Source organism: Abramis brama (assembly GCF_963993115.1).
Source record: "Abramis brama genome assembly, chromosome: 20".
NCBI lineage: Eukaryota > Metazoa > Chordata > Actinopteri > Cypriniformes > Leuciscidae > Abramis > Abramis brama.
In genome coordinates this window covers 14,125,617-14,152,556 of record NC_139982.1, presented here as the reverse complement: position 1 = coordinate 14,152,556, position 26,940 = coordinate 14,125,617, and the positions used below count along the sequence as shown (strand labels likewise).

General features: G+C 36.3%; 1 protein-coding gene across 2 annotated transcripts in view; it reads right to left on the bottom strand.

Moving 5' to 3' along the window:
• Positions 1 to 4,019: 4,019 nt before the first annotated feature.
• LOC311071523 (SITS-binding protein) overlaps positions 4,020 to 26,940 on the bottom strand; it is a 35,657-nt gene continuing 12,736 nt past the window's right edge. Inside the window, exons 3-10 of one of the 2 annotated variants that reach the window (XR_014603890.1) lie at positions 23,813 to 24,020; positions 22,778 to 22,925; positions 16,197 to 16,391; positions 13,992 to 14,242; positions 13,158 to 13,290; positions 12,124 to 12,245; positions 9,036 to 9,215; positions 4,020 to 8,123 (exon numbers count right to left, since the gene is read on the bottom strand). Coding sequence is in view for 1 of the 2 variants with exons in the window: in XM_084095901.1 (XP_083952027.1) it covers positions 7,947 to 8,123; positions 9,036 to 9,215; positions 12,124 to 12,245; positions 13,154 to 13,290; positions 13,992 to 14,242; positions 16,197 to 16,391; positions 22,778 to 22,925; positions 23,813 to 24,020 (1,418 nt within the window). In the remaining variant the exon portion in view is untranslated. Of the gene's footprint in view, positions 8,124 to 9,035; positions 9,216 to 12,123; positions 12,246 to 13,153; positions 13,291 to 13,991; positions 14,243 to 16,196; positions 16,392 to 22,777; positions 22,926 to 23,812; positions 24,021 to 26,940 lie in introns of both variants that reach the window. The other variant, XM_084095901.1, reaches the window with a different exon arrangement.

The window sequence follows — 26,940 nt, the reverse complement described above, 5'->3', positions numbered from 1 at the left end:
TTAAAGCAAGTAAATATATGTGAAACCTGATCTAGAAAGCAAATTTTTGTCTTATCTCATCCTTCTGACATCACTTTAAAGTCTCCTAGTGTAGTCTCCAAGTTAATTGCTTGTTTTGCTGATCAGATGGCCCTAAAATACATCACGAAGACCAAAGACACAGAATGTGTTACTGGTAAGTAGACTGGACTATCCAAAAAATATAAAACATCTCATATTAACAATCACAGACCTTTTATTTTATTTTATTTTTTTACAATTAACAAAGAGGTCTAAGACTGGGATAAATCCCTATTTGAGAAACCACCTCTATCTAACCGTTATAAAAGTTAGATGCCTGATCTCCCCAAATCCCTTCCAAAGAAGATCGCCCTCACGATACTGGCAAATAAAGGCCCAGGCATGCCAGAGATCATCAGGCTGCTGGACTGGCAGGACCATCCTGACCATTTTGTCATGGTCCTCGAATGTTCCTCTCCCTGTTAGAATTTAGTTGACTTCCAGTGGAAGCCTCAAAGAGGGGCTAGCGAGTCATGTGACGATTCAGGCTGCGCACACGTGGTGCTTCCACTGTGACATCAGATTGGAGAACCTTCTCATTAACAGGGAGACATCCGAAGTATGCAAGGACATTCTCGCCCTATAAGTCATACTGGGGTATGTGTTATATAATTATTTTCTTGCAGGATTATTTTTCTGTATCTATTGTCATACGTTAATGTAAACTTATCACACATCAGACAGAATCTCTTTCCTCCAGGCACAGCAGCGCACTCCTCTCCCGAGTACCACATCAGGAGAAAGTACCTGCGATATCGCAGGCCCACGACGACATGGTCACGAGGGGTCTGTTGTTTGCAATGCCTGTTTGTCTGTTGTTTGCAGTGCTGTGCAGACATTTCCCAAGGGACTATGATCTGTATATGCTTTAACAGAATTTTCATTTTAAATTATACAAACAATAAATATTTTCCTAATATATCCTATTACACAAAAAGCATATAAAAAATATACATACATACATACCTTTCTGTGTGGAGTTTGCATGTTCTCCCAGCATCTGAATGCATGGGTTTTCTTCGGGTTATAGTCCGTCCTTTGTTTGGTTTAAAATTGAAATTCAATAAAAATATTTTTTGTACATAAAACTAATGATAATTTGAAAAGAGTGGTGGTGACCCAGTCTAAAATGTTGACCTATCTATGTATTTGTTAAAAGCTGTTTTAATTCTGCTGTTAATTAAGAATGTTATTTGTTTCTCCAGTAGATGGCGTCTCTTGAACATGTAATATGTTCATATTTAATCACAGTCTGTGGAGGGTTTTTTGGCGTGAAATCTCTACTAAATTATGTTTTTGCTCTGTAAAATAGCTGCAGGGCCATACATATATCTATGTTTGTCACCTGTAGCCTACATATAAATCCACACTCTGCCCTCTTCTTAGAATGCCCACTTTCACCACTGTGTCCTTTGGTGTGACAAACAGAAATAGGGTTATTATATATGTGCTTCATTTAAATGTTTTATGTACCAAAGTATATAATATGTTGTAATATATTAGTAGGTTAGTATATTTTCCTAATATATCATATAACACAACTGTAATATATAAGTTAGTAGGTTAGTATATTTATATCATATCATATTACACAACATATAGGCTGACCATCAAAGTGGCATCTTAATATTTATATATTTTTGTCACACTTTATATGTCTTATTTTTTCCACATTGTTTCCACTAATCTTTGGAAAATCTTTATTAGAAGCAAAATCATTGGTTGTACTGGAAATTGCATCTCAACTGTAGATATACAGTTTCAAGTTGATTCAAGATAGTAAAACTTATATTAAACCCAGAACATTCTTTTAACACTGAATAAAAAGGACTCAAGTAGGCCTAAATAATATTCCCACTCAAATTTCCTGCAAGATTGCCGCTTCTCATTTGTCAATATATGGAAGCATTCAAGTAAAGGGAACTGTATAAAAGGTCAGTTCCTATACGTGTACCGGTAATCCTAATAGTATCCTGCAATGCATCTTATTTCTAACGCATAGACAGTTGTACCACCCTGCTAGCTGTGGGTCTTAAAGGATATTCTGTTGGTCCTCAGATACCGTATATCAGGCAGACTCTTAAAACCATTGCAAGGTGACAAATATCTCATAAGTGCAAAACAGGAAGCACACACATTTTCTCTACAGTGTTACTCCCAGTGAAGACATTCAATAACCCATTTCCACAGCAGCTTATATTTCGGGGATTGCGTTCTTGTCTGCCAAGACCATCAACACTTTCATCCTAAATATGGGGGATGTTTATAGGTTAGGCTACTATTCTTAAAGGTGCATTCAGTGTTTTTCCCCTTATTTGTTAAGTTTTTATAAAAGTCACCTGAAAATTATGTATTGCACGGCTCGGGTCACCCCTTATTATCGTGGGGGGGTATTTGAGCCGCTGTATTTGAAGAAACATCCTTACAGCAGCGTTAATTTTTTGTTTGTCAGTAATTATAGCCTAACACAAATACATTACTATTCACTTTTTAATGAAAATATGAACAACTTTACTAGATTAGCTATAAATGTGATGTGGAAACGCATAATCAGAGTCTGTGAAAAGGGTTAGTATTGATCGCTCTTTAAGACTAGTACTCTCAGTGTAATTTACATAAAACTCAGAGACGATCGTGCTGATTCACGTTGATAGATGGCATTATGGAGCATCTAACGTTCCTGTAGCTCAAACAGTAGAGCACTGGCACTTGTAACGCCAAGGTTGTGGCTTCGATTCCCAGGGAAAGCAAGAACTGATAAGAATGTAAATGTTTGGATAAAAGCATCTGCCAAATGCGTAAATGTAAACGTCCATTGAGGTACAGGTACAGGTTGTTAAAATACACCAACCAACAGCAATGCTAACGACTGAAAGCACGTTTAATGTGCATACTACCTCAAAAAATGTTTGGTCTATTGCATGCTGTTATTCAAAACACAGAAAGTTCTCCAAACCGCATCTCGACTATTATCAGATGCCACACACTTTTCACACTAGTTGAAAAAAAAAAATTCATACGAAACTTTTTCACTTTAACAGACTATTAAAAGTAGCCTCAGCCCACAATTTCACAACTAGTGTAGTTTGTGTGCAGCTTTGGAGTCTACGAGGAAAGACATTTGTAGTTAGCTGTATGATGTGACTTTTATCTGATGAACTCGGGAAACACCAGCAGAGCAAATTTTAGAGTGTAGGTAAACTATTCTTACACATGAAATTTGTCTCTTTTTTTACCTATGCCTGTAATGGAATAGGTAGGGCCCCCTGAATGTGTTTTCCATATGATTCCGTTTGCATGCTCCTACTATAAATAATTTATATTGGGTTTAAGTGGAATTAGTGCAGGTTTTCCTCGTCAGCAGAGCCACTGATACTGTGAGAGTGGACGCTTACTTGAATATCCCTGTGTTTATTGAGGGGTCAGATGGTGGCTACTTCTACAATGACAAAGGTGGGAATTCCAACACCTCTAAATTGGTGTATTTCTATTCGCATGCAATTCTACACATACTGTATACTTATATTATGCATAGTTGACTTAAGTGAATGAAGAAATTATATTTTATTCTGCAATGAAGCCTATGGCTATATTTTGCATTGTGCCATTTTCACAGTTATTTTCATTATTATTTACATATTTCACCTGAATGATTAAATAGTTGAATGTGTAAATAGTTTACATAATATTAAATAATAATATGCAATATTATGTAATATATCTACATAAATTTACACATTACATAATATTCATGTTAACATAACATTTTAAATAGTACATTTTCCTCCCCAATTTATAATAATGAGAATTTTTATCAACAACAGAAAAGCTATTTTCCCGAAATAGGTTTATATTTCTTTATGCCTTCTCCTTTGTTTCTTTTGACTTTGGGGTAGAATGAATGGGACATGATCTTGGCAGGTTTCATAGGATTTAGTTTGCAAACAACAGGCTCCTATACAGTAACAAAATGTAAACTTTATTGCAGATTGACATCTCTATTTTTCAGATTAACAGAAGACAGAAAAGTTGAATGGCAGAGTCATATATGATATATGCATATTGCTGATTGGCTTGTGGCACCTGATTTCTAAAAAGAAAACGTCAAAGATTGCTCAGCAGGGAACTTTTCAGAATATCATTTTCATAGCGTAGCATTTTAATATAAAATACAAGCAAAACAAGGCTCCCAAAACACCATTCTATATAAGATCATCACAATTAGTCTCTTCTGTAAATGCTCAAATGAAAAGAGCATCAAGAGATTAAGACATTAACAGTGCGCTGGGGCGTAAGACATTTTCTTTCTTTTGGATTTGATATCTTTGACCTGAGAAACCTGCAGATACAGTAAACATTCAAAATCACAGTGATGATTAAGAGGACATTCCCAGTAGGCCACACGTATCAGGTGATACTGATCAAGTTCTCCTCTCTCTGCACTGTAGATTCACATGGTGGTGATTGTGATTTAGTGTTTTAGCACAGGGACCAATGATCCAAGGTTGGACCTTGTCAAGACAAGAGATTGACAAGCTGAGTAGCAGCACATCTATCAAACTATTTTAAAAGTTCATCTGGATTTTGCCAAACTCACTTAAAGTGCCCCTATTATGCTTTTTTCGAATATTGCCATTCATGCAGTGTGTAACATAACAATATTTGTGAATGTAAAAGGTCTCCAAAGTTTTAAAGATCAAAGTGCACAACACATTTATTGTTTCCTAAAAGAAAGAATCAATTCGGAAGTGCCGAAAAAGTCTCACTTTCTGTTACAAATCTAGGTTTGTAACACACTTATAATGCCAGCCTATGGTCTTCATTGGCTGCCTGCGAACGTCTACTTTGACCCTCAAGCACTGTAGTTGTTGCTGTTTTCTACTTTGCGAAAGCACATCCACTTTAGCCTGGTCCTACCAGACTCTCGTACATTTCATTTGTACAGAGAGTCTGGCCACTCTCCATTGACAAGCGTTAACTTCCTTGAAGGCGGGTACTCTGTTGAAGTTTAAAACTATTGGATCTGCCCAGAGCCACTCAGGATCTGCCATAACCAATCGCTAACGTTTGGTCGTGACGTAAACCCTACAACTCAAACTAGCTCATGACCTCAACGTCATCGTTTTCAGCCACTCCCTCTGTTCGCTGATTGGACCGGTAAAAATTTGGCCAGAGAAAACCTAAGAATATACCGCAAACCCAGACGGAGTACTGAAGGAAAATGAAAATTGAGCGGAAGTACATAGGGGGGCGTAGTCAGGATACATCCACTTTGCATCCACATCCAAAAGATGAGGACTCATGCACGAATTAATACAGTAAAATCAACAGCATCGTAACTGTCCGTTTACATGGACATTGTATTGCGATTACAATCGATTTAAAAGTCCAATCCGAATGAAAATGCTCCTTGTAAGCACCTCAATTGAAATTAAAATGCACAAACTGATTAAAATTTTAATCGGTTTGAGAAGGGTGGGAAAAAACTTTTTCTAATCCATTCTATAGGACCTGTAAACACTTGATTAGATTGAAATCAGAGCAGAGTAGACCAATCACAACAGACTGGGCTGTCTGATCAATCAGAGCAGAGTAGACCAATCACAACAAACTGGGACATCTGACCAATCAGAGCAGAGTAGACCAATCACAACTGAGGCATTTGACTAATCAGAGCAGAGTAGACCAATCACAACAGACTGGGCCGTATGACCAATCAGAGCAGAGTAGACCAATCACAACAGACTGGGTCATCTGACCAATCGGAGCAGAGTAGACCAATCACAATAGACTGGTTCTTCTGACCAATCAGAGCAGAGTAGATCAATCACAACAGACTGGTTCTTCTGACCAATCAGAGCAGAGTAGACCAATCACAGCAGACTGGGTCATCTGACCAATCAGAACAGAGTAGACCAATCACAGCAGACTGGGTCATCTGACCAATCAGAACAGAGTAGACCAATCACAGCAGACTGGGTCATCTGACCAATCAGAGCGGAGTAGACCAATCACAACAGACTGGGTCATCTGACCAATCAGAGCAGAGTAGACCAATCACAACAGACTGGGTCATCTGACCAATCAGAGCAGAATAGACCAATCACAGCAGACTGGGTCATCTGACCAATCAGAGCGGAGTAGACCAATCACAACAGACTGGGTCATCTGACCAATCAGAGCAGAATAGACCAATCACAGCAGACTGGGTCATCTGACCAATCAGAGCAGAGTAGACCAATCACAACAGACTGGGTCATCTGACCAATCAGAGCAGAATAGACCAATCACAGCAGACTGGGTCATCTGACCAATCAGAGCGGAGTAGACCAATCACAACAGACTGGGTCATCTGACCAATCAGAGCAGAATAGACCAATCACAGCAGACTGGGTCATCTGACCAATCAGAGCAGAGTAGACCAATCACAACAGACTGGGTCATCTGACCAATCAGAGCAGAGTAGACCAATCACAACAGACTGGGTCATCTGACCAATCAGAGCAGAGTAGACCAATCACAACAGACTGGGTCATCTGACCAACCAGAGCAGAGTAGGTTCTCGGAAAGGAGGGGTTTAGACTAAATCCTTGATTGAGCTGTTTCAGACAATGAGAGAAAAGAGCTGATGCTGCAATGTATATTATGAGAAAATTAAAGTGTTTTGACCTTGGATGCATGTAAACCGATTGTAGGAGACCTCCAAAAGAATTTAGGAACCTTTAATATTGCATAATAGGAGCACTTTAAACCACAATTCTACAGGACAAATGTTGCCCTCAGGCTGTAAAATCATTTGTAATGGTGGAATTCAGCTTTCTAACAATTAGGAACTATATTTCATAAAACCAGGTATTCTAAACATGACCACAAAATGTACAAATGCCGCTACAATCATCAAAGTTTTTCTAAAGTTAAGGCAGACGTCGTCAACGAATGATTAAGTTTAGTCTGAAGTGATATAAATACAAAACTCTAATTCTACCTTCAATAATGTCCTACAGTATGAATTAATTAATATCTAGAAATAACATATTGGTTAATCTGGTCAATTGTAAGAATCTAAACAAATAATTATTAAAATCAGCATAATATCAAAATCTCTCAAAAACAACCATTATGAAGAATCAATTTGTCCTTGTGTGTTCTGCATTAAAACTAAGACTGTACAGCTATGAAAAAAATTATTTACCATTGGCTCATATTCTACTACTATTGATTGATCTTCAATATTCTTGTATATGTAGTAAAAAAATGATTGTGCTATTCACGTTAAAAGCCCTTAATTTCAGTCTCCTCAATTAATAAGTGCTTCTCTCACAGTTCATGCTGAAAAATTTGCATCAAAAAAACACCATGAGAACTTGAGGTACAGTTACAAAACATTGCAAACTACAGCAAGTATTCAGCAAAGTTCAAGTAAAAACCCAGCTGAGATGAGTGATGTTTAAGGTTTTCATCTTCATCCATTTAGCGCATTGGTTTGTCCTTGTAGAGTCTTTTTCAATTTTCATTCGATTGTTTGGTCTTCGTAAAATTCCATTGATTGTTTTTAAGCAAAGGGTTTGATTTCTAGCTCCATATCATGATAACAATTTAACTTTAAGAGGCTATAAGATTTTTATAAATTTATCAAATGTAAACGGCGTTCTGAAGAAGTAAAAATCCCCCAAAAATCTCATGAAACAACAAAACAAGTGGTGAAGAAAAACGAGAGGGATCTAAAAATCATGAGAAAATACAGATCACTTTGATTTTTAAAGTGCAAATGTAAAATTATCTTCTACCTAATCTCAAGATTCCTTGAGACGCAGATAATGGTCTTTATGGAAAGTGCAATTTGAGATCAGCACAAGTGAAAACAGAAAAAAAGTTGTAAGTAAGCCTCAGGATCTCCGTCGTACAAAAACTGGCACGTCCCCAAGGCCGACCGGGTAACTTTCCAGAAACGTCCCTCCATCAAACACTTGAGCATTGTTAGTGTCCTGCCACTGAAAGGCACTCTCTGGCAGGTAAATGTCTCTTTGTAAAGCTCCTTTCTCTGTAACCGGAGCAACAAGAACCTACAAAACAAAAGAGAACAACTTCAAGTGTACAATAACGAAGATCACATAACCCTCTGGTGCTCTTTTGCATGGCCGTCAAAAATGACAGAATTGTTTTAGTTTTTTTCAATGAAATGAATGTACTATATTTTAGTTTGATAATGTTTTTTATTTAATAGTTTGTATTTTTAGGGGATTTGATGGTACTATATTATATTTATGCTGTAGTTATAATCCATTTATTCACTTTTTGAGCTTGGACCTGAAAATCAAATTTCCAACTTAAACTGTCATAAATCTTTAATGCTTTGGAACAAAGGCTTGTTTGGTTACTTTTTAAAGACGACACTTGACAGATTATTGCTGAAGTGAAAAAAGTTTAAAAAGTGAACTTGGAAAAAGTTAGTTTTACATTTATTGCTGTGAAAATTGCAAGAAAAGATTTTCAATCTTTATATGAAATATATATTTTCCAAAACACATTTTACTCAAAATATGTGGGAAAATCAACGGCATACATCTAAACAAGCTATGTTCCAAATTTGAGGTTGATATCTCAAAAAATTAGTTTTCAGTAAGATTTTGTTTGGGCGTAGTACCAAATGTTTCCACTAGATGAAATTCGTCTCCCATTAATTTCCAATGCGCTTATTTTTGACCACGAACAATAGAAGTGTGACCATTTAACCTTTTCGAATCATGTCCATGGTTTTCACCTTTACCAAGTTTCTTATCATTCCGATTAAGTAAAAAATTATTTAAAAAACGAAAACTGAAAACATTTCAGGTTAGGTTTGGACTATGTTGTTCCAAAACCAACAAATGATCCAGGAATCAATCAGTCTTTCTTGGTAAAATCACGGTCACTGTCTTTGAGCAAGGAGTTTAAACTCAGGTCACTCCTAAATGGGCCGACTGGAAGCAGCTTACCTCATCTCCAATGAGGAACTCATCATCAATGGTGAATGTGATTGGGTCATTTGGACTAAGCCACCACAGCGGTCTGTAGATGGGGTTTCCAGCTTCTTGCCATTCTTCTGCGTATTTCAGGATCAAAGGAACGACAAAGTCGTGGTGCTTGGCTATGTAGAACCTGGTGAGGTTTAGGACCTAGACGGAAGGTGAGACTGTCAGTGAATGCTTAATAAAACTTATATGAAAGAGGATGTGAGTTTTGTTCGACACTGTTCTCGTCTAGTTCTGCTGTGGTTCGTTTCTAACATTCCTTGAGAGGTCACATCCTTCAGTTAACATCCTAGCCAACCTCTGGTGACGGAAACAAAGCAAAACCACGTTCATAAAAAATGTATTCTCTAGTTGAAAAAAGTTTCATGAGATGAATTTTGAATAACTGCCGGAGTTCGGTCTAATTTTAAATGGGGAAAACAGGCCTGTGGCTTCCAATCCCGTTTTCCTCCTATTTAGACCCAACATAGTCATTGAGTCTCTAATGGGTGTTGGTGTTGGGTAATCGCACAAAAGCTAGTACACACACACACACACACACACACACACACACACACACACACACACACACACACACACACACACTGCCTGCAGAGGCCAATCAACAGAATGGAAAATAAAGGCAAGTTAAACATTTCAGTATGATCAGCACATTTAACATCAATACTAATTAATTATGATTTAAAGGGGTTAAGACTGTCCAGATAATATCCATGAGCCAAGATCAAAACCAGTGCATGTTCCAATTCTATTTTCTCACTGAAATAGAAGTCATAAAGTTCTTAAAGGGATTGTTCACCCTAAAATTGTCATAATTTATTCTCCCAACGCCATTCCAAATCCTTTTATCCTCAGACACAAAATGAGAAAATGTTAAGTAGTCGTAAGACGACTTTTAGAATACTTTAGAACAGTGATCTCAAACTCAATTCCTGGAGGGCCACAGCTCTGCACAGTTTAGCTCCAACCAGCTCCAACTCACACCTGCAAGGAAGTTTCTAGTAATCCTGAAGACCTTGATTAGATGGATCAGGTGTGTTTGATTAGGGTTGGAGCAAAACTGTGCAGAGCTGTGGCCCTCCAGGAATTGAGTTTGAGATCACTGCTTTAGAATGTGTTATTTTTCACCCAAAAAAGAAAATTAAGTCATCATTTATTCACCCTGGTATTGTTCCAATGTCGTTTATGCCATTGTTTTTGTGTTTTTTGGACCACAAAATGAGCATTTATAAAAAATGTCCTGCCTCCATATAATGGCAGTGAATAGCGACCAGCATCAAGCTTTAAAGGGATACTCCACTTTTTTTGGAAATAGTCTCATTTTACAACTCCCCCAGAGTTAAACAGTTGAGTCTTACCGTTTTCGAATCCATTCAGCCGAACTCCGGGTCTGGCGGTACCACTTTTAGCATAGCTTAGCATAGATCATTGAGTCGGACAAGACCATTAGCATCTCTCTCAAAGAAATGACCAAAGAGTTTCGATATTTTTCCTATTTAAAACTTGACTCTTCTGTAGTTACATCGTGTACTAAGACCTACGGAAAATGAAAAGTTGCGATTTTCTAGGCTGATAATGGCTAGGAACTATTTTCAGGCGCTGCGTCATATCATTACGCCTGCTGCACCCATGGTACGGCAACAAAGTTTCTTGATTATTCACAGGAATGAGAGTATAGTTCCTAGCCATATCAGCCTAGAAAATCGCAACTTTACATTTTCCGTCGGTCTTAGTACACTATGTAACTACAGAAGAGTCAAGTTTTAAATAGGAAAAATATCGAAACTCTTTGGTCATTTTTTTGAGAGAGATGCTAATGGTCCTGTCCGATTCAATGATCTATGCTAAGCTATGCTAAAAGTGGTACCGCCAGACCTGGAGATCGGCTGAATGGATTCGAAAATGGTAAAACTCAACTCTGGGGGAGTTGTAAAATGATGCTATTTCCAAAAAAAGTGGAGTATCCCTTTAAAAAAAGATGCTAAAACATTTCAGAATGACCCCATGTGACACATACCTTGGATTCCAACACTTAGAATGATCCCATGCGACACATGTCATATATTTCCGTGATACTTTTTTTTTTTAAAGCTTGATGCCGATCGCTATTCACTGCCATTATATGGACAACTGCAAGCAGGACATTTAAAAAAAAATAATTATTCTCCTTTTGTGGTCTGAAAAATAAGAAAAAAGGGCATACGGCATTGGAACAACACCAGGGTGAGTAAATGATGACTTCATTTTCATTTCTGGGTGAACTATCCCTTTAAGCTTGAAACTTCAGTGCCTGATCATTGTAATGGCAGTGATTCACTTTCAGAATTTTCATTTTCAAAGTCAGCTGTCCCTCTACTGCTAAATATAACCACATGTGTCCATTCGTAGCAATGAAATGCATTGAAAGATCTACTTCTACCAGTGATTAGAAAAAAGAACCACCCCCTATTCTGGACTGCAAAGTCAAATCACAAACGAAACCTGTAATTGTCTCTGGAAATTTTCTTTTCCACTTATCCAGCGATTCATTATTCCTGGTGCAGCGGTTCTCATTACAGTTAAGATTGAGAGTCATAAATTTGAAAGAGACACTAATGCAGACCAGATGGACCCTTAACCACAGGTGATGTTGGGGAAAGGCCAAGCAATTACACCATGAAATGCAAGAAAAACGGCCACCTGGAGGATCCTCTGCGCTGGTCCTAAACTCAAACCGTGCTCTATGGGCTCAAATATATCAGTGCTTGAGACTAGATATTCTGGTATGTATTTAGCTAGTGTTTGGAGAAGGGCATTCTCATGATACATCATGGAGTGAATGAGTATTAGATTCCTAATGTTATGTTAAGAGTGAAAAAGAAATCTCTCATTCTGAGGCGTTTAACTCTCAATGGTCAACATATTGCGCCCAGTTTTCCTACCAGGGAACTCAGTCTTTATTACACTTAGCTCCATGTTATCCCTTTTTCTTTCCTGACCACAACGGGGGGGAAAAAACTGAACTGAAAGCTAAACCCGGATAGGGCCGAGGACCCGTCCTTGCTGCACTCACCCATTCCTTCTCAAACACCCACGGAGGTGTCTGGAAGCTGATGACAGGAAGAAAGGCTGCGATTCCCAGCCAGCGAACGAAGAGCTCGTCGTCTGCAACCAGTTCGGCAGAGAAAGAGCCTCCTGCCATTGAGGAATGCAAATGCATTCACATGTAAAAAAGAAATATATAATCATAGGATTATTCAAAACGGTTTTATACAAAATTGTATATGATATAAAGTGCTGTCTATATCTATATTGAAAAGAAGAAAAACATTTTTTTTTTTGGATAATCAGAAATTTTTTGCAATGGGGGATTATTATTTTCATGAGAATTTAGTGCTTAAGGCCGTGTGTCCACCAAAGCATTTTTAGCCAGCTGAAACCGCTAGGCGCTCTGCTGAAAACGCCTAGCTGTGGGCACTTGAGAATGTTTTGGCAGCGCCTCGTTACGCTCATGGCGTTTTAAAAACGCGGCGCTCCCATTGAAAACAATGGAAAAAATACGACCAGCCACGTGAAAAAAACGCTTTGGTGGACACAATGTGGGTGAAATATATGGAAGCTGGTTTCCGCCACAGAGTAAAACATTTTAAAAGATTATTGTGACTTTTTATCTCACAATTGGGAGTTTACATTAGAGAAATTAAGTCAGAATTGCGATATATAAAGTCAGAATTGCGTGATTAAAGTCGCAATTGGGTGTTATAAACTCAAGAGTTTATATCTCACAATTCTGACTGTATAACACGCAATTGCGAGTTTATATCTCGCAATTCTAAGATGTAAAAAGTCGCAATTACCTTTTTGTTTTTTATTCTGTGGCGGAAACAAGCTTCCATAGTGTGGCCTGGTCAAGTTCTTGAAAGATTTATTCGTACCACCCTGTGTACTATACAACTGTGAGCCAGGTGAAGATACTCCTTTGTTTTTGTAAAGGACTCAAGAAGACAGTTGATTAAATTATATTGTCTTTATCTATGGTATGCATCATCACAAAAGATAAATGTGTGTAAATGTGTATTCATGTGTGTGTGGGCAGGTATTACCTACTGCATCAGGAATGAAGAAATGATATCCCAGGAGACTGTGATGCAGCAGGGATGGAATGATGCCCTTGAGGCCGGAGTAACTCCAGTCTGACTGTAGTGCGCTCATGCGGATGAACAGCGGTTTGTGGCTGGACCTGTGCAACCAAAATTGGCCAGTTACAAAACAATACGACACATTATCCAATATTTTTTCATATGGGAAAGTTGTTTTTCAAATGAGTGACTGCCAACACATGTGATCTTTTGCACATTATAGATCTGATTGTTCAAACCATAATCAATATAAGTTGCATCTTGCAATGGTGAGTGACACTGGAGTCAGAAAAATGCAAAGAGGCTTTCTTCTACAACAAATATGAGTAGCTGTTAATGTGGAAAGAGGGGAAGAAAAACTGGAAATCGTGCCTGTAGTTACACATGGTATATCCACAGTGCTGATAACATGGTAAATCATAAAATAAGATCTTCCAAAATCCATTTTAATCAGATTTCGAATCGCACGTACGCATGTGGTTTGGATCAGGTTTGTAAAAATCTGGGTGGTTTAGACAGTACAACTACAGATTTTGGTTCCCTGAACAAAGTCTCATTTGTGGTAGGTTGCAGTTGATGGTCATGATTTTGCCAAATGGGACGAATTTTTGGATTAACATTTCCGGTTGATCCTTGAACAACATTCCGGTGAAACAAACTTAATCGTACCACCTGTAAATCCCAACCCCAGCCCTAAATCTAACCTAAAATCAATTTTTAGGACCAAAAAGGATGTTGATCCATGACCTACTTGGCAAATTCAGTGATTGATCGGGGTTATTAAAACAATTACACTAAATACCTTGTTCCTGAGGTCACAATGGTATTGTCCCCGATCTTCTCTGCCAGGTCCGCAAGGAGTCTGATGTATTCATCCCCGACCGATGCCTGTTCCTCGAAAAGGTTTCCCTCACCACCTTCCAGGATGACATACTCCATGCCCAAATGACTATGTAAGCTGTCCACTTTGTCCAGAAACCAATTCGTGGCTTTTGGGTTGGTGATGTTGAGCTTCACACTGTACTTTCCTTTCCACTGAGTCAACATAGGCACCTTATGAAAGAGGAATAGTGTCAAAATAATAATGAACAGGTAAACATAATGTAGGTAAATAACAAATGAGAAAATTGTTTAAAACATGCTGAGTTCTTTAAAAAAAAAAAAAGTTATTTTGAGGTCATATCGTTCTGAAAAACGTTTATAGCATTTTCAAGAAATGGTTAGATTAAATGACTCTTAAATGTCATATAGCCATCAAGTAAAATTGTTTTTTCCCCCTTATACCATGAGTACATTTAAGTGTACACATCTTAATCTTTATGAAGTTTTTAAATAAATGATTTAAGGTAAAAATATTTTAACTACTACCATCATAATTTTTTTTGTTTGAGTTGCGCCGCATGACATTTTATAACCTGAACTATCCCTGCCTTCTCAAAACTACTGCCAAACTACTTAAAGGGATAGTTCACCCAAAAATGAAAATTCTGTCATCATTTACTCACCCTCAAGTTGTTCCAAACCTGTATGAGTTTCTTTGTTCTGCTGAACACAAAGGAAGATATTTGGAAGAATGTTTGTAATCAAACAGATCTCGGTCCCCATTGACTTCCATAGTAGGAAAAAAATATACTATGGTAGTCAATGGGGACCGAGATCTGTTTGGTTACAAACATTCTTCCAAATATCTTCCTTTGTGTTCAGCAGAACAAAGAAACTCATACAGGTTTGGAACAACTTGAGGGTGAGTAAACAATGATAGAATTTTCATTTTTGGGTGAACTATCCCTTTAATAAGAGAATTAATAGAATTTCAAAAATAGTTTAATGAGGCTATTTTTCATTATTATTCTTATCAGGACAGTCGCACCGCCCTGACATTTTTATTTTATACTTTCTCCCCCAAAAGATATCAAGCAATTGTATGTCTGAATTACATTTTTAATGTATTTTTGATTAAATGTATAGAGGCATCACAAGTTATTGACGTTAACTAAAACTAAAACAAAAAACTACTTGAAATTAAACATTAACTGAAATAAAATAAAACCCTGAAACTTATTTTGAATTTTATTTGAGCTAGTTGCCAAGGCACCATTTCTCATTTTGGTTTAGTTGAAATACTAAAATAACTAAAAATAAAATAATCAAAGTCAATATGAAATAAGGATTAATCTATATTTAATTTATAATTAAGGCTGTAAAGTGTTTGATAACTTTATTCAATTTCCATATATTTACTTTGATAAGAACGTGGTAAATATGACATTTATTATGGATTGATAAGATTGTTTTAAGTTCACTTAAATTAAAAGTTGTTATTTTTTTAAAGCCTAATAAATGTCGAAATTGATAGCTTTCAATTATACTGTAATGTTGTAATGATCATTAATGTTTAAAAAAACAACAACAATTTTTGGTTTTGACATCAGACCAGTATTAGTATCAGTGACAAATATTTAAAATATACTGTCTTTAAGTTGTTTCTACATTCATTTGGAGAGTAACTGTAAAATTATTACGTAATCATGATTAAGCGTGATTAATTACAGAAAAAAATAGTATTTAAAAAAAAAATGTAATCGATTGACAGCACTAATATATTATATATACGATATATATATACTAATATATATATATGACAATCATTTTCTTAAACCAACACAACAAAATTACACGTGACACAAAAGTGTCGTGACACTGCATGTACTTACTATAGTAATAACAGTAAAGGATGCATAATTACAAGTAACTAACCCTAAACCAAACCCTAACTGTAACTCTGTAGTAAGTACATGTAGCTAATTAACATTACTCAGTACTCATTTGAGTATGTACAATGTAACTATGCCACCTTAAAATAAAGTGTCCCCGAAACTTTAACTAAAATTGAAGTGAAAATAGCATATCAAAGATACTAAAATAACTGGCTTCATGTCATTTACCCATACACCCCAGCGCATAAAGGACAAGACAGACACAGTGCTAAGCCAACAGACGGTGTTACCAGTCGTCCCTGTGGTCCTGAGGGCAGGCTCAGCCAGAAGTCTTCAAGGCCCGCCTGAATGGAGGTCTGAAACAGCTGCGAGTCCACACTCAGGTACGGGGACAGGGTGATGGAAATGTTTAGAAGCTTTACAAAAGGGAGGTCCCTGGTCTGTCTCTTAGACGTCCTTTTCTTTCCATTGAGGTAGCTGTGGTCCTACAAAGACAAGAAAAAATTAGCAAAGATCTCTTTGTCCGGCCAACGGCACCTGCTAAAAACAGTGGTGCAGAAATGACACACTGAACCTTACAAATCAAGTGTAAACAGGGCCTATAATACTATGGCATTTGGCTAACATGACAATTTCCACTATTGGTTTAAAAATTAGTTAAAATCAGGGTTTCACTAACACACACTTTGCCGATAAGTAGCAGTTTTCTTCTGTAGGCCGTCAGGTATTACAGATGTTGGCAGGAGCCAGCTTTAACGTCTCGGGATTCAAATGTTGTTGATTGTTTTAACAGTACGGAAAATATTATTGTTTCACCATCACTGAAAATAATACCCCTATTAATGTTTTTACCATGACAGTCGCTAACAGTGCCACGATGTCTGAGAAAATATAACAATAATGTCATTTATATTAATCATATCGTACAGGCATACCAAGCGCTGCGCTTATGAGGAATCTGTGCAATAAATAGCGAATACTGGCAAGTGTGTTTATAACCAAATTCATTCCAAGTCAAGCTGTTGGTTTTGCTTATGACTGTGTTATTTCAAGCTAAAATGGAAACTATAGCAAAGAAAAAAAACAAGCATTTCCCAATTGGAGTTTTGTATAACTGTCACACAATGGAAGGTTTTCCACTGCAATTTAGTGGTAAGACGTTTATTCAGGTTGGGATATGGGAACGTGTGGTACGCGTATCAGATACACATGCAATTATGCTTCACTGACATATTTGTTATAAAGTCCTTGGTTTTTGTTAGTTGAGGTCATAATCAAAACATTATAATTGTATGCATTATAAAACAAATTTCACAGAGAAATCGAGCCTACCACATCTGAAATATGTTGTTTTCAAAACTATATTCAAAACGTATAAGAGGAATGGAAGGAAAGATTTAATCATGAAAATGGGGTATGAAAAAATGTATATGAAAGTAAGAAATTAAGTCATGAGTTATTGTAAAAGGAGGGCTGCACTCAGCTTTACATTGACGTTAATGTTCTGATAAGCCTTTTAAGTGTTTTAGACATAGAGAACATTCTTTTCTTGGCAAAAAGTTCCCATTTTTTCTCCTTCACCTGCCTCTAATCTTCCTAGAGGAATTCAGCTGTGAAACGAACCACTGAGTTTTGAGATCAGTCAAGCATGCATGCAGAACAATGACTTGACTACTCAAAAATGTATGTAAACAATAAATAAAGACAGACCTAAAATGGAAATTCTTAAGCATTTTTCTGGCTAATACAGATGTTAGTATTTTTGTATTCTTGGATATTATGGACATGACCCAATATATAGGGATATATTATAAATCTAAACTGTTTTGCCTGTTTTTAAAAATTTTGTATTATTGTATAAATATTATATAATATTATACATGTACATTAAGTTTTTGTTTTTTAAAATTTAGTAACTTCAAAACACTAAAATAAATAGCTGAATGGTTTTCATGTTTTTAATTTCTGAATTTAAATTCATTTTGAAATATTTTGGGGGCATGAAGTCTGGGTGATAACTGTCGTATGAACCATATTTATATATTTATATCAAGTCATGTGGTGCAACTACCCAGACAGCAACATAGTGTCAGCCCAGATCCGGCCCACTTCTGGTACACGTGAAATCCACACGTACCAGATGTGGGCCGGATCTGGGCCGACACTATGTTCATGTCTGGGTAACATGCGCAAAAAATTATAATAAAATAAATCAGGAAATTATATCATAGAGGACCCCAGCAGACCCTCATATGTGACCAGGTCAATAAGACCTTTTATGGCAAGGAAGTGTAAGTTCAGGTTGTAAAATGCAATATGGTGCGACACTCCAAAAACATTATGATAATTATGAATAAATAAAAAAATGTATACATTGAAAAAATATATTTTAAAAACATAAGGTAGAGATGTATTCAGGGTGTAAGAAAAATATGTCACTACTTTTTATTTAATGGCTGCGCCACATTACATTTTTAGAGTCATGTTGAAAAAGGTATAAAAGTTTTCCGAGACCAACATCAATATAAACACTCTCATTACTACATAGTGATATTTACCATTAGCATGATGTTAAAAAGTGTTGTTGGAGTCGTGGCTTAGTGGTTACAGCAAATGCTCCAGAGACGTTAAGCTGTGGTGCTCATGTGGGAAATTCAGGTTCAAGTCTCACCCGCTAATATATGACTTGAATGCATTTTAACATCTGCCAAATACGTAAAAGTAGCAAAAAGCCGTATTATTATACAAAAATCTACAGCTAACATGACACAGATGGCCCACACTGGTACACTATTATCAGTCTCCATAGCATAACAAGTATCACCTAATTGGAAACCAGTTCCCCGCTGGCATTTGAGTGAACCAGAGATGTGTGTCTTTCTCTCAGGGGATCAGATCGCACTTCCCTGACCTCTCCAGCGACTGCAGATCCGCTTAGAAGAATGAAGCCTTTCATGTCCGCAACACTGACCAACTCTGACTGTTTTGTTCTGTCAGACTGAACTTAACAGCCCAGCTGGTGGCTTTTAACGCGAGACGTTTCGACTTGAACACAGTGTTCCCGCGTCCCTTGATAACTCGGCCTGGTATGCACATCGGTATAAAAACCAAACGTGTTCTGCCAGAACCCATAGCCTGTGTTTGTGATTATAATGAGTACCTTCAGAAACCTCACGATCAACCGCACGAGAAGCAATGGCGAAGTGTGTCATTTATGCACCACTAGTGGTCACTAGTTTGTTCACTGAGTCATTCAGGTTTGGTATGACATGTGGGTTAGTAAATTATGGCATTTTTCTTTTCTTTTTTTGCGTGAACAATCTGTTTTAACTGTTTTTTGATCAAAATAGTATGTTTTTTAATTCGGTTTAAGCCTAATATAAATTCAAAAAGACCCTAGATCTGTTTTTATCACAAGATGTTTCAAATGCACAGTGCTATATGCACAGATTTTCATATATTTTATATAATGGTCGTGCACATTAGTGGTCACTATTTGGACGCAAAGGGGAATTGTAAAATTGAACAATGACTGCATTTACATGCACCCTCGTAATGCGATTATAATGAGATTTAGGCAATGTTGCGATTAAACTTTCCCTCATGTAAACACAATGATCTGATCAAACTGATGTGATTAAGCTCATAATCGTTGCAATCATAATCATAATGAAATATGTGGCATGTACAGATTTTAATCGCAATAAACACGCATTGCATAAACACTTTAATCTCATCTATTCCACTCTGCTCAAACTACAGTAACACAGCAGTAACGAAGGCATCACATTTTTGAAGAAAGTTCATGTTGACAACTTTCCACGATTTGAAAATAATGCAGTATATTAACGAAATAAAGACATTTAGGTGCATTACCGAAAATATCCAATATGACCAAAAATAACCACAATTCAAACAAAAGATTAAACAGAATAATTAAAAATGCATGTAAACGGGATTGAAGAGGTTTGGTCGTGTCATAAACATTGTAAGTGCTTACTCTGATTATTAGAAATAATCACATTATTGGCGCACAAGGTAGTCAATTATTTTAGCCTTTTATTCATATTAACTCTTAAAAAATCATACAGATATTTAATTTCTGTAATGTATTTACCTGTATTTACTCCAGCCAATCAGAATCGAGTATTCAGACAGACCATGGTATAAAATTAATTTAATACATAGTATGTTATACTCTTACTGGGGTGTATTTCCCTTATAACGACATAACTCACTGCTGAACCACCATTGAATAAACTAGCTAGTCACGACTGTTTTCCGAAACATCTTTGTTGTTTGAACTACGTTAGTTCAACAACATAAGACTGTTGTTAATGACATCACATGCAGGCGGCGGGGTAATAACTTCTGCTAATTAATCTGCCAGAGTTCGCAATTAATGTATTTAATATTATTATAGTTGATTTAAAATGCAGTATTTTGCCTACACTTTACTCACGTATACATGCGATTCATTCAGTCAGCAGTTTTCTCCACAACACAACACTGTAATGAACTGAGGACTACTTCACTGTTTTTATTCCGTCATTTTATTTTATATGATTCATCTTGGGTTTCCTCATGCATATTACTTTGGGCTTCCTTTATGCATTTATACACATGCGCACATATATATATATATAATGGGATGAAAGATATTGAATGCAATTAATAGATGCATGATCTATTTGTCCACACGTCGTTTTAACAAGAAACTATGTTTCTAACCACAGTTTGAGAGCTTTCCGACGTTGTTTGCAAATGTTCGTTGAAACTATGGTTTCGAGAAACACCAAATCATTGAACTATGTTGGTAACCATAGACATGAATACGTAGATGCCACATTCGAGCGCTCCAGACACCTTGGGCCGCCCGCCATCTTGCAACAGTCAGTGTGTCGTCACTCACAGTAAGAATCAATGGCTGCGTTCGGAAACTTAGACGGTTCACTTGTTGCTTTGCTGCCTTATCAGGCAATGACTTTTCATTTCTCGCTAGAAATGACATCAGAAGTGGAAAACGTCGGTCAAAAACGTACATTTTCACACAAACTGACCAGCAACCGCTGCTTTTAGATGACATCTTTATTTTTTAACTTAACTGTTTCAGAATAGAACGCACAGGATTGTGGGATGTCAAAGGCAGTGAAGAATACATATATGCTAACTTCAAAAATCGATCAGATGAATTTATTTCAGGAGACTAACTTTGGATTCGGACGTGTCTTGATGCCTTCCTGCCTTGTAATGCGTCCTCCGAAGGCAGCATTTTTCAGTTTTCAGACGCAGCCAATGATGCCACAACATTGTGCAGCTTCTGGTTGTGAAACCGCAGAGATTTCAAATCCCAATGAAATGGGATAACCTTTCACAGGTGAGAATGTGTTGGTTTGTGTTTTTATATGTATTAACTCAATATTACATGTTTTTACTATGGTAACTTTTTAATGTTGTGTTAGCTGATACGTCTTGTTGTATAGTGATAGTTTAGCAAAAACATCAGCTGAAGTCTATTGCAATCACTTCCACTCAATTTGCTCTTGAGTGTTGACGGACCAGCTTTGACTGTTCCAATATGGCGGACGGCTTACGTATAGCGTATATATATATTGAATCATTGAATTACTATTATAGTTTTTGATCATATATTGGATTAGATTTTAGTTTTCACTTTATTTTTGGTTTTAGTCATTTATTTATTTTCTTTGTCATTTTTATTCGTTTTTGATTTTTTGTTGTTGTAGTATTATATATGTCTATATAGTATTTGTTAACTTTAATTTAATTTAGTTTTAGTAGAACTTATAGAACTTTAGTAGAACTTTTTTTTAGATTTTATTATATTTTATTTCAGTTTAAAACATTTATTTTATTTAGAGTAACGAATGCTTTTTTATGCATTGGTTTTAGTTAATGATAGCTGTTACTGATTATTTATTTCTACTCAACCATATACGAATATAGACGTAAAACACACAAAATGAACGCATAAATGATCATTTTCAACATGTACACTTTTTTTGAAAGGGTAGAAAATGCAGTGCTGTTGGTTCTCTGGAGTGTGTGAGGGTGTTCGGCAGGAAAACGAAGGCCTGAAGACCCGTAGCTATAACAGGTGCAGAGCCTGAGCCGCTGACGGCTGGAGATTAAACTGCACACACTGAAGGTCAGACACGGGGAATCTGCTGCAGATACACACACAACACTCGCCAGGGACAATCTGGGTTATTACTGGCTTTCATTGTTTGTTGTGGTTTTCTAACCAAGACACGAAACAAGTCATACATTTTCAGGCTAATTAGATTGATACTAATCTTTTCAAATATATACAGTATAGTTCAAAAGTAATATTTATTTTAATTAAATATAAAGACATTCATCATGCTACAAAAGATTTATATTTCAAATAAACGCTGTTCTTTTGAACTTTACATTCGTCAAAGAATCCTGAAAAAAAAAAAATAATAATTATCACGTATTCCACAAACACATTAAGCAGCGCAACTGTTTTCAACATTGATGATATGAAATGTTTCTTGAGCATCAATTTTGCAATTTTCAGGTGTTCAGTGTTATTTTTATTTTAGGAAATAAACATGATTGCTCTCCTCGCAAATTTCCTGTTTTTCATTGGCGTAGAGGACTAGTGCATCTTTGAGCCAACATTCAGTACGAGTAAAATACTGTTAAAATCTGATACTGACATTACTCAAGTCTTATTGGAATTGGTGACTTGTAACTTGTAATGGGGTCATTTTCGCTGCGATCTGTACTTTTGCTCAAGTATGGTTGTCAGGTACTCTTTACGCCTCTGATAAACAGTCAAGGCAGAGGGTGATTTTGTGTTGGGACAGCGAGCGTCACTCACCATGTTGGCGAGGAGGGCTGTGGAATGTTCGTCGAGGCCGATGACTCCCTCCAGGTGAAGCCGCTTCAGCCGGTTTGAGAAGGTTCTCAGCTCTCTCTCTAGCTTGGCCCCAGAGTCCACATTTGCTAGAAGCTTCCAGAAGGGCAGTCTTAAGAGAAATATTGTATTTGTTAGGCTAGAGGTGTTAGATTAAAGGTTATACATTATAGTACACCACACTAGGGTAATTATCGCTAACTAAAACTAAGGGTACGTTTACACAACAACAATCAAAACAATCCCCGTTCACACGGATCCGCGAAAACGACTAAAAACGCTGTATTATACATGCCAGGCCAGTAGATGGCGATGTCACTTTGTAGAGAAACACTACGTGCCAATAGACTATATACATAGACAAAGTCTAAATACATAATATGCATGAGCATGACGTCACCGTTTTCACAAATTCATGTTTTTGTAGTTTACACCGAGACAATAGCGTCGTTTTCAAAAACTTGCACTTCAAAACGCGTTTTCAAAAGTTTGTTTTCAGGCCCCAAACAGATGAACGAATTTGAACATACAAATTTGAAGTACTAAAATAAAATAAAGTAAATAAACTAAAGACTAAAACTATATAGACATTTAAAATAAAAACTAATAAAAATGCCCAAAAAATCTAAATTACTAAAACTTTCACTAAAATTAAAGTTGAAACAAAATATAAAAATAATATCTAATTGAAAATATTAACCAAAAATATATAGCCTAGTACATCAATTATACTAAAATCGGCACCACACCACAGTAAGGAATTAAAAAAAAATCTTAAACACAGTATAATCAGCAGTATTGATTTACATTAATCTAGAAATCAAAACATTATGATGTACAGTAAAATCGATGGATCACTTTTCAGCATTTTTTGAAAAGTGTCTGCTTCTAATATTGGACAGATACTGCTAATAATAAAGAAAGCGCTATTGTGCATCCCTAGAAATTCAAAGTAAAAAAATGAAAGAAGTAGAAAGAGAGTTTTTTCATCTGTAGTACCGTAAGACATCCATGTTTGGCAGCTCTCGTCTGGCTGTGGAGAGCCGGTTTATTGACTCCTGATGGACGGCCTTAATGTTGTGTCCGACACACACGGTGTACTCCAGAGGCATGCGCTCCATACTGGGGGGCGTCTGCAAACAGTAATGCTGTCTGCTTTCCATTCCTACATGTAGTGGGATGTTTGGGGCCACGAGAACTGACACACCTTTAAAAGAAAACCACAACACCACTGGATTACTGACGGTCAGCTTTGCATAATTAGAAATCCCCAATCAATCAGAATTAGGAGTTTTGTTGCTTTTAGTCCACGTCTGTTATGCTAGTGTACTCCTAAAAGTTGACGACACACACACATAAAAATATTGATGACATCATCGCGCACTCAGGGGCGTCTACATATTTTTGTCCAATCAAATACTGAAGTCTCTTCTGCTCAGCGGCACAGTAAAAACAGTAATATTGTGAAATACTATTACAAATTAAAAGAATTATTATTTTTTTGAATATATTATAATATGTGATGAAAAATGTGATAAAAATTCCTGTGATCAAAGTTGAATTTTCAGCATCATTACTCCCAGCTTCAGTGTCACATGACCCTCCAGAAATATGCTGATGTATTATCAATGTTGGAAACAGTTGCGCTGCTTAATATTTTTTTTAATAACCTGTGATACTTTTTTTCAGGATTCTTTGATGAATTACAAGTTAAAAAAGAACAGCATTTATTTAAAATAGAAATATTTTCTAATAATACACACTACCATTCAAAAGTTTGGGGTCAGTATTTTTTTTTGAAAGATATTAATACTTTTATTCAGCAAGGATGGTTAAATTGATAATAAAGTGATAGTAAATATTTATATTGTTAGGAAAGATTTCTATTTTGAATAAATGCTGTTCTTTTTTAACTTTTTATTCAAGAAAAAATCCTGAAAAAAATTATCACAGGTCAAAAATTGATTTTATTGATTTACAAAGAAATGAAGCCTTGGTTAGCAGAAGACATTAAAAATAGTAATGTTTCCAAACTTTTGACCGATACTGTATATTATTTTTTTGAAAACAGGATTCTTTGGTTAACTGAAGTTAAAAAATACAGCATTCATTTGAAATGCATTTGTTTTGTAACATTATAAAATGTCTTTACTGTCACTTTTGATCAATTTAATGTGTCTTTGCTGAATAAAATTATTAATTTCTTTAAAAAAACAACAACTTTTGAATGGTGTATGTCCCGCCACAGCGTCCTGTTTCAATTGGAAATACGTCAACGCAAAAAGAAAAGTCCTTTCATCAGAACTAAAATGCTGAAGAGAAATTTGGAGTTCATTCAATGATGTTGACATGCATAGTCTTGGTTTTCAATACTCAATACATGCATGAGACGCTGCGGAGACGTCAGGTGATTTCAGACGACACGTTAACTCCTGTAACTCCATTCGTGACTCTGTGTGAATGGCAGACACAGCATGAACGAAACCAAATACCGTCTTTCGACCTACCCCGGAGAAGCAGCCTTTACAGCCTGATGTATCATGGAAATTTGGGGCCTGTGACATTTGGAACAGGAAACATTGGAATTTATAATTGAATATTTCTATTTTCAAAGCTTTTTGAGAAGGTGGGTGGTTTATGAGGGCTGCTTCTGATGTCTTTCCGCACCTGAAAAGTTGAGATTATGTGAAGCAGATAATTATGTCCGCAGATGTAGCTGCCCTCCCTGGAATTCTTCCTGCTTCTCGGGTTTCACCACCATGTCAATGAACCCCAGTGTGGACACACACACACACACACACACACACACACACGGGACCTTCCGTCCAACTGCCAGCACATCTAATCAAACTCTGCCGATTCAACCCACAAAACAAGCCACGAAACAACACATCTCAAGAAATATTGTCCTGCGATAAGCAGTACATCATTTCAGAATTATGAAATGAATGAAAGAATTATTCATTATTATTCAAGAATTATTGATTCTTCAAACTCAGTTGCATCGATAAATCTTGGGTCTCTATAGAATAGCACCAAAAAATATTACATTAAAGGGTTAATTCACCCATAAATAGAAATTCTGTCATCATTTACTCACCCTCAAGTTGTTCCAAACCTGTATGAGTTTCTTTCTTTTGTTGAACACAGAAGAAGATATTTTGAAGAATGTCAGTAACCAAACAGCTTCTGGTCCCCATTGACTTCCATAATATTTTCTTTTCTACACTATGGAAGTCAGTGGGGTCCGTCAACTGGTTACCGACATTCTTCAAAATATCTTGTTTTGTGTTCAACAAAAGAAAGAAACTCATACAGGTTTGGAACAACTTGAGAGTGAGTAAATGATGACAGAATTTCTATTTATGGGTGAACTATCACTTTAAGCCAGTAAAGCCTGACATATAAGAAAATCCATCAGGAATTTGAACGCTTTTTTTTTTTACCTTTAGACAAAATATAATAAAAAAAACCTCTGTTGACTATAATATTTGACGCATCTGGATTTTATGGCTCATATACTGTATGATATAGTAGAATATGGAGCTCATACACGAGAGAGAATAAAACGTTTTATTCAGAGGCCCAAACTGAGTGCAGTTTCTTATATTTATATGGCCAAAAAGTGAGATGAAATTCTGATAGCTTATCATGTAAATCAATCAATCAGATCTTTATAACTGTACAGCAGACTACTTACATAAAATGCATATAAATACAGTTGTCACACAATATATCTCCCAATAATGTCTTAGTAAGATGATATTTAAATGCTTAGTTGATAAAAACACTAGTTTTAATTGTGCAAACAATGACAAAGACAAACGAATAAGCATTCCTTAAAAACCTAATGTTTTATATTTTTAACATGATTTATCTAAAAAATGATGTATGAATAATCAAGTGAACCTTATGTTGCAAGTGTTCATCTTTAAGTATTACTAAGTTATTCTTAAGTTTGCTTAATAAAAATCAGTAAAGATTTCACAGAACAAAGACACGTGAACCACGAGCTGAAGGGGGACGTTTGGAGAATTATATTAAAGGCCTTTTACTTGATAAAAAACTATCAATCAGACGACAAAAAAACATGTAGAAAAATGTGTACGACAGGCTTTATAGGTTAA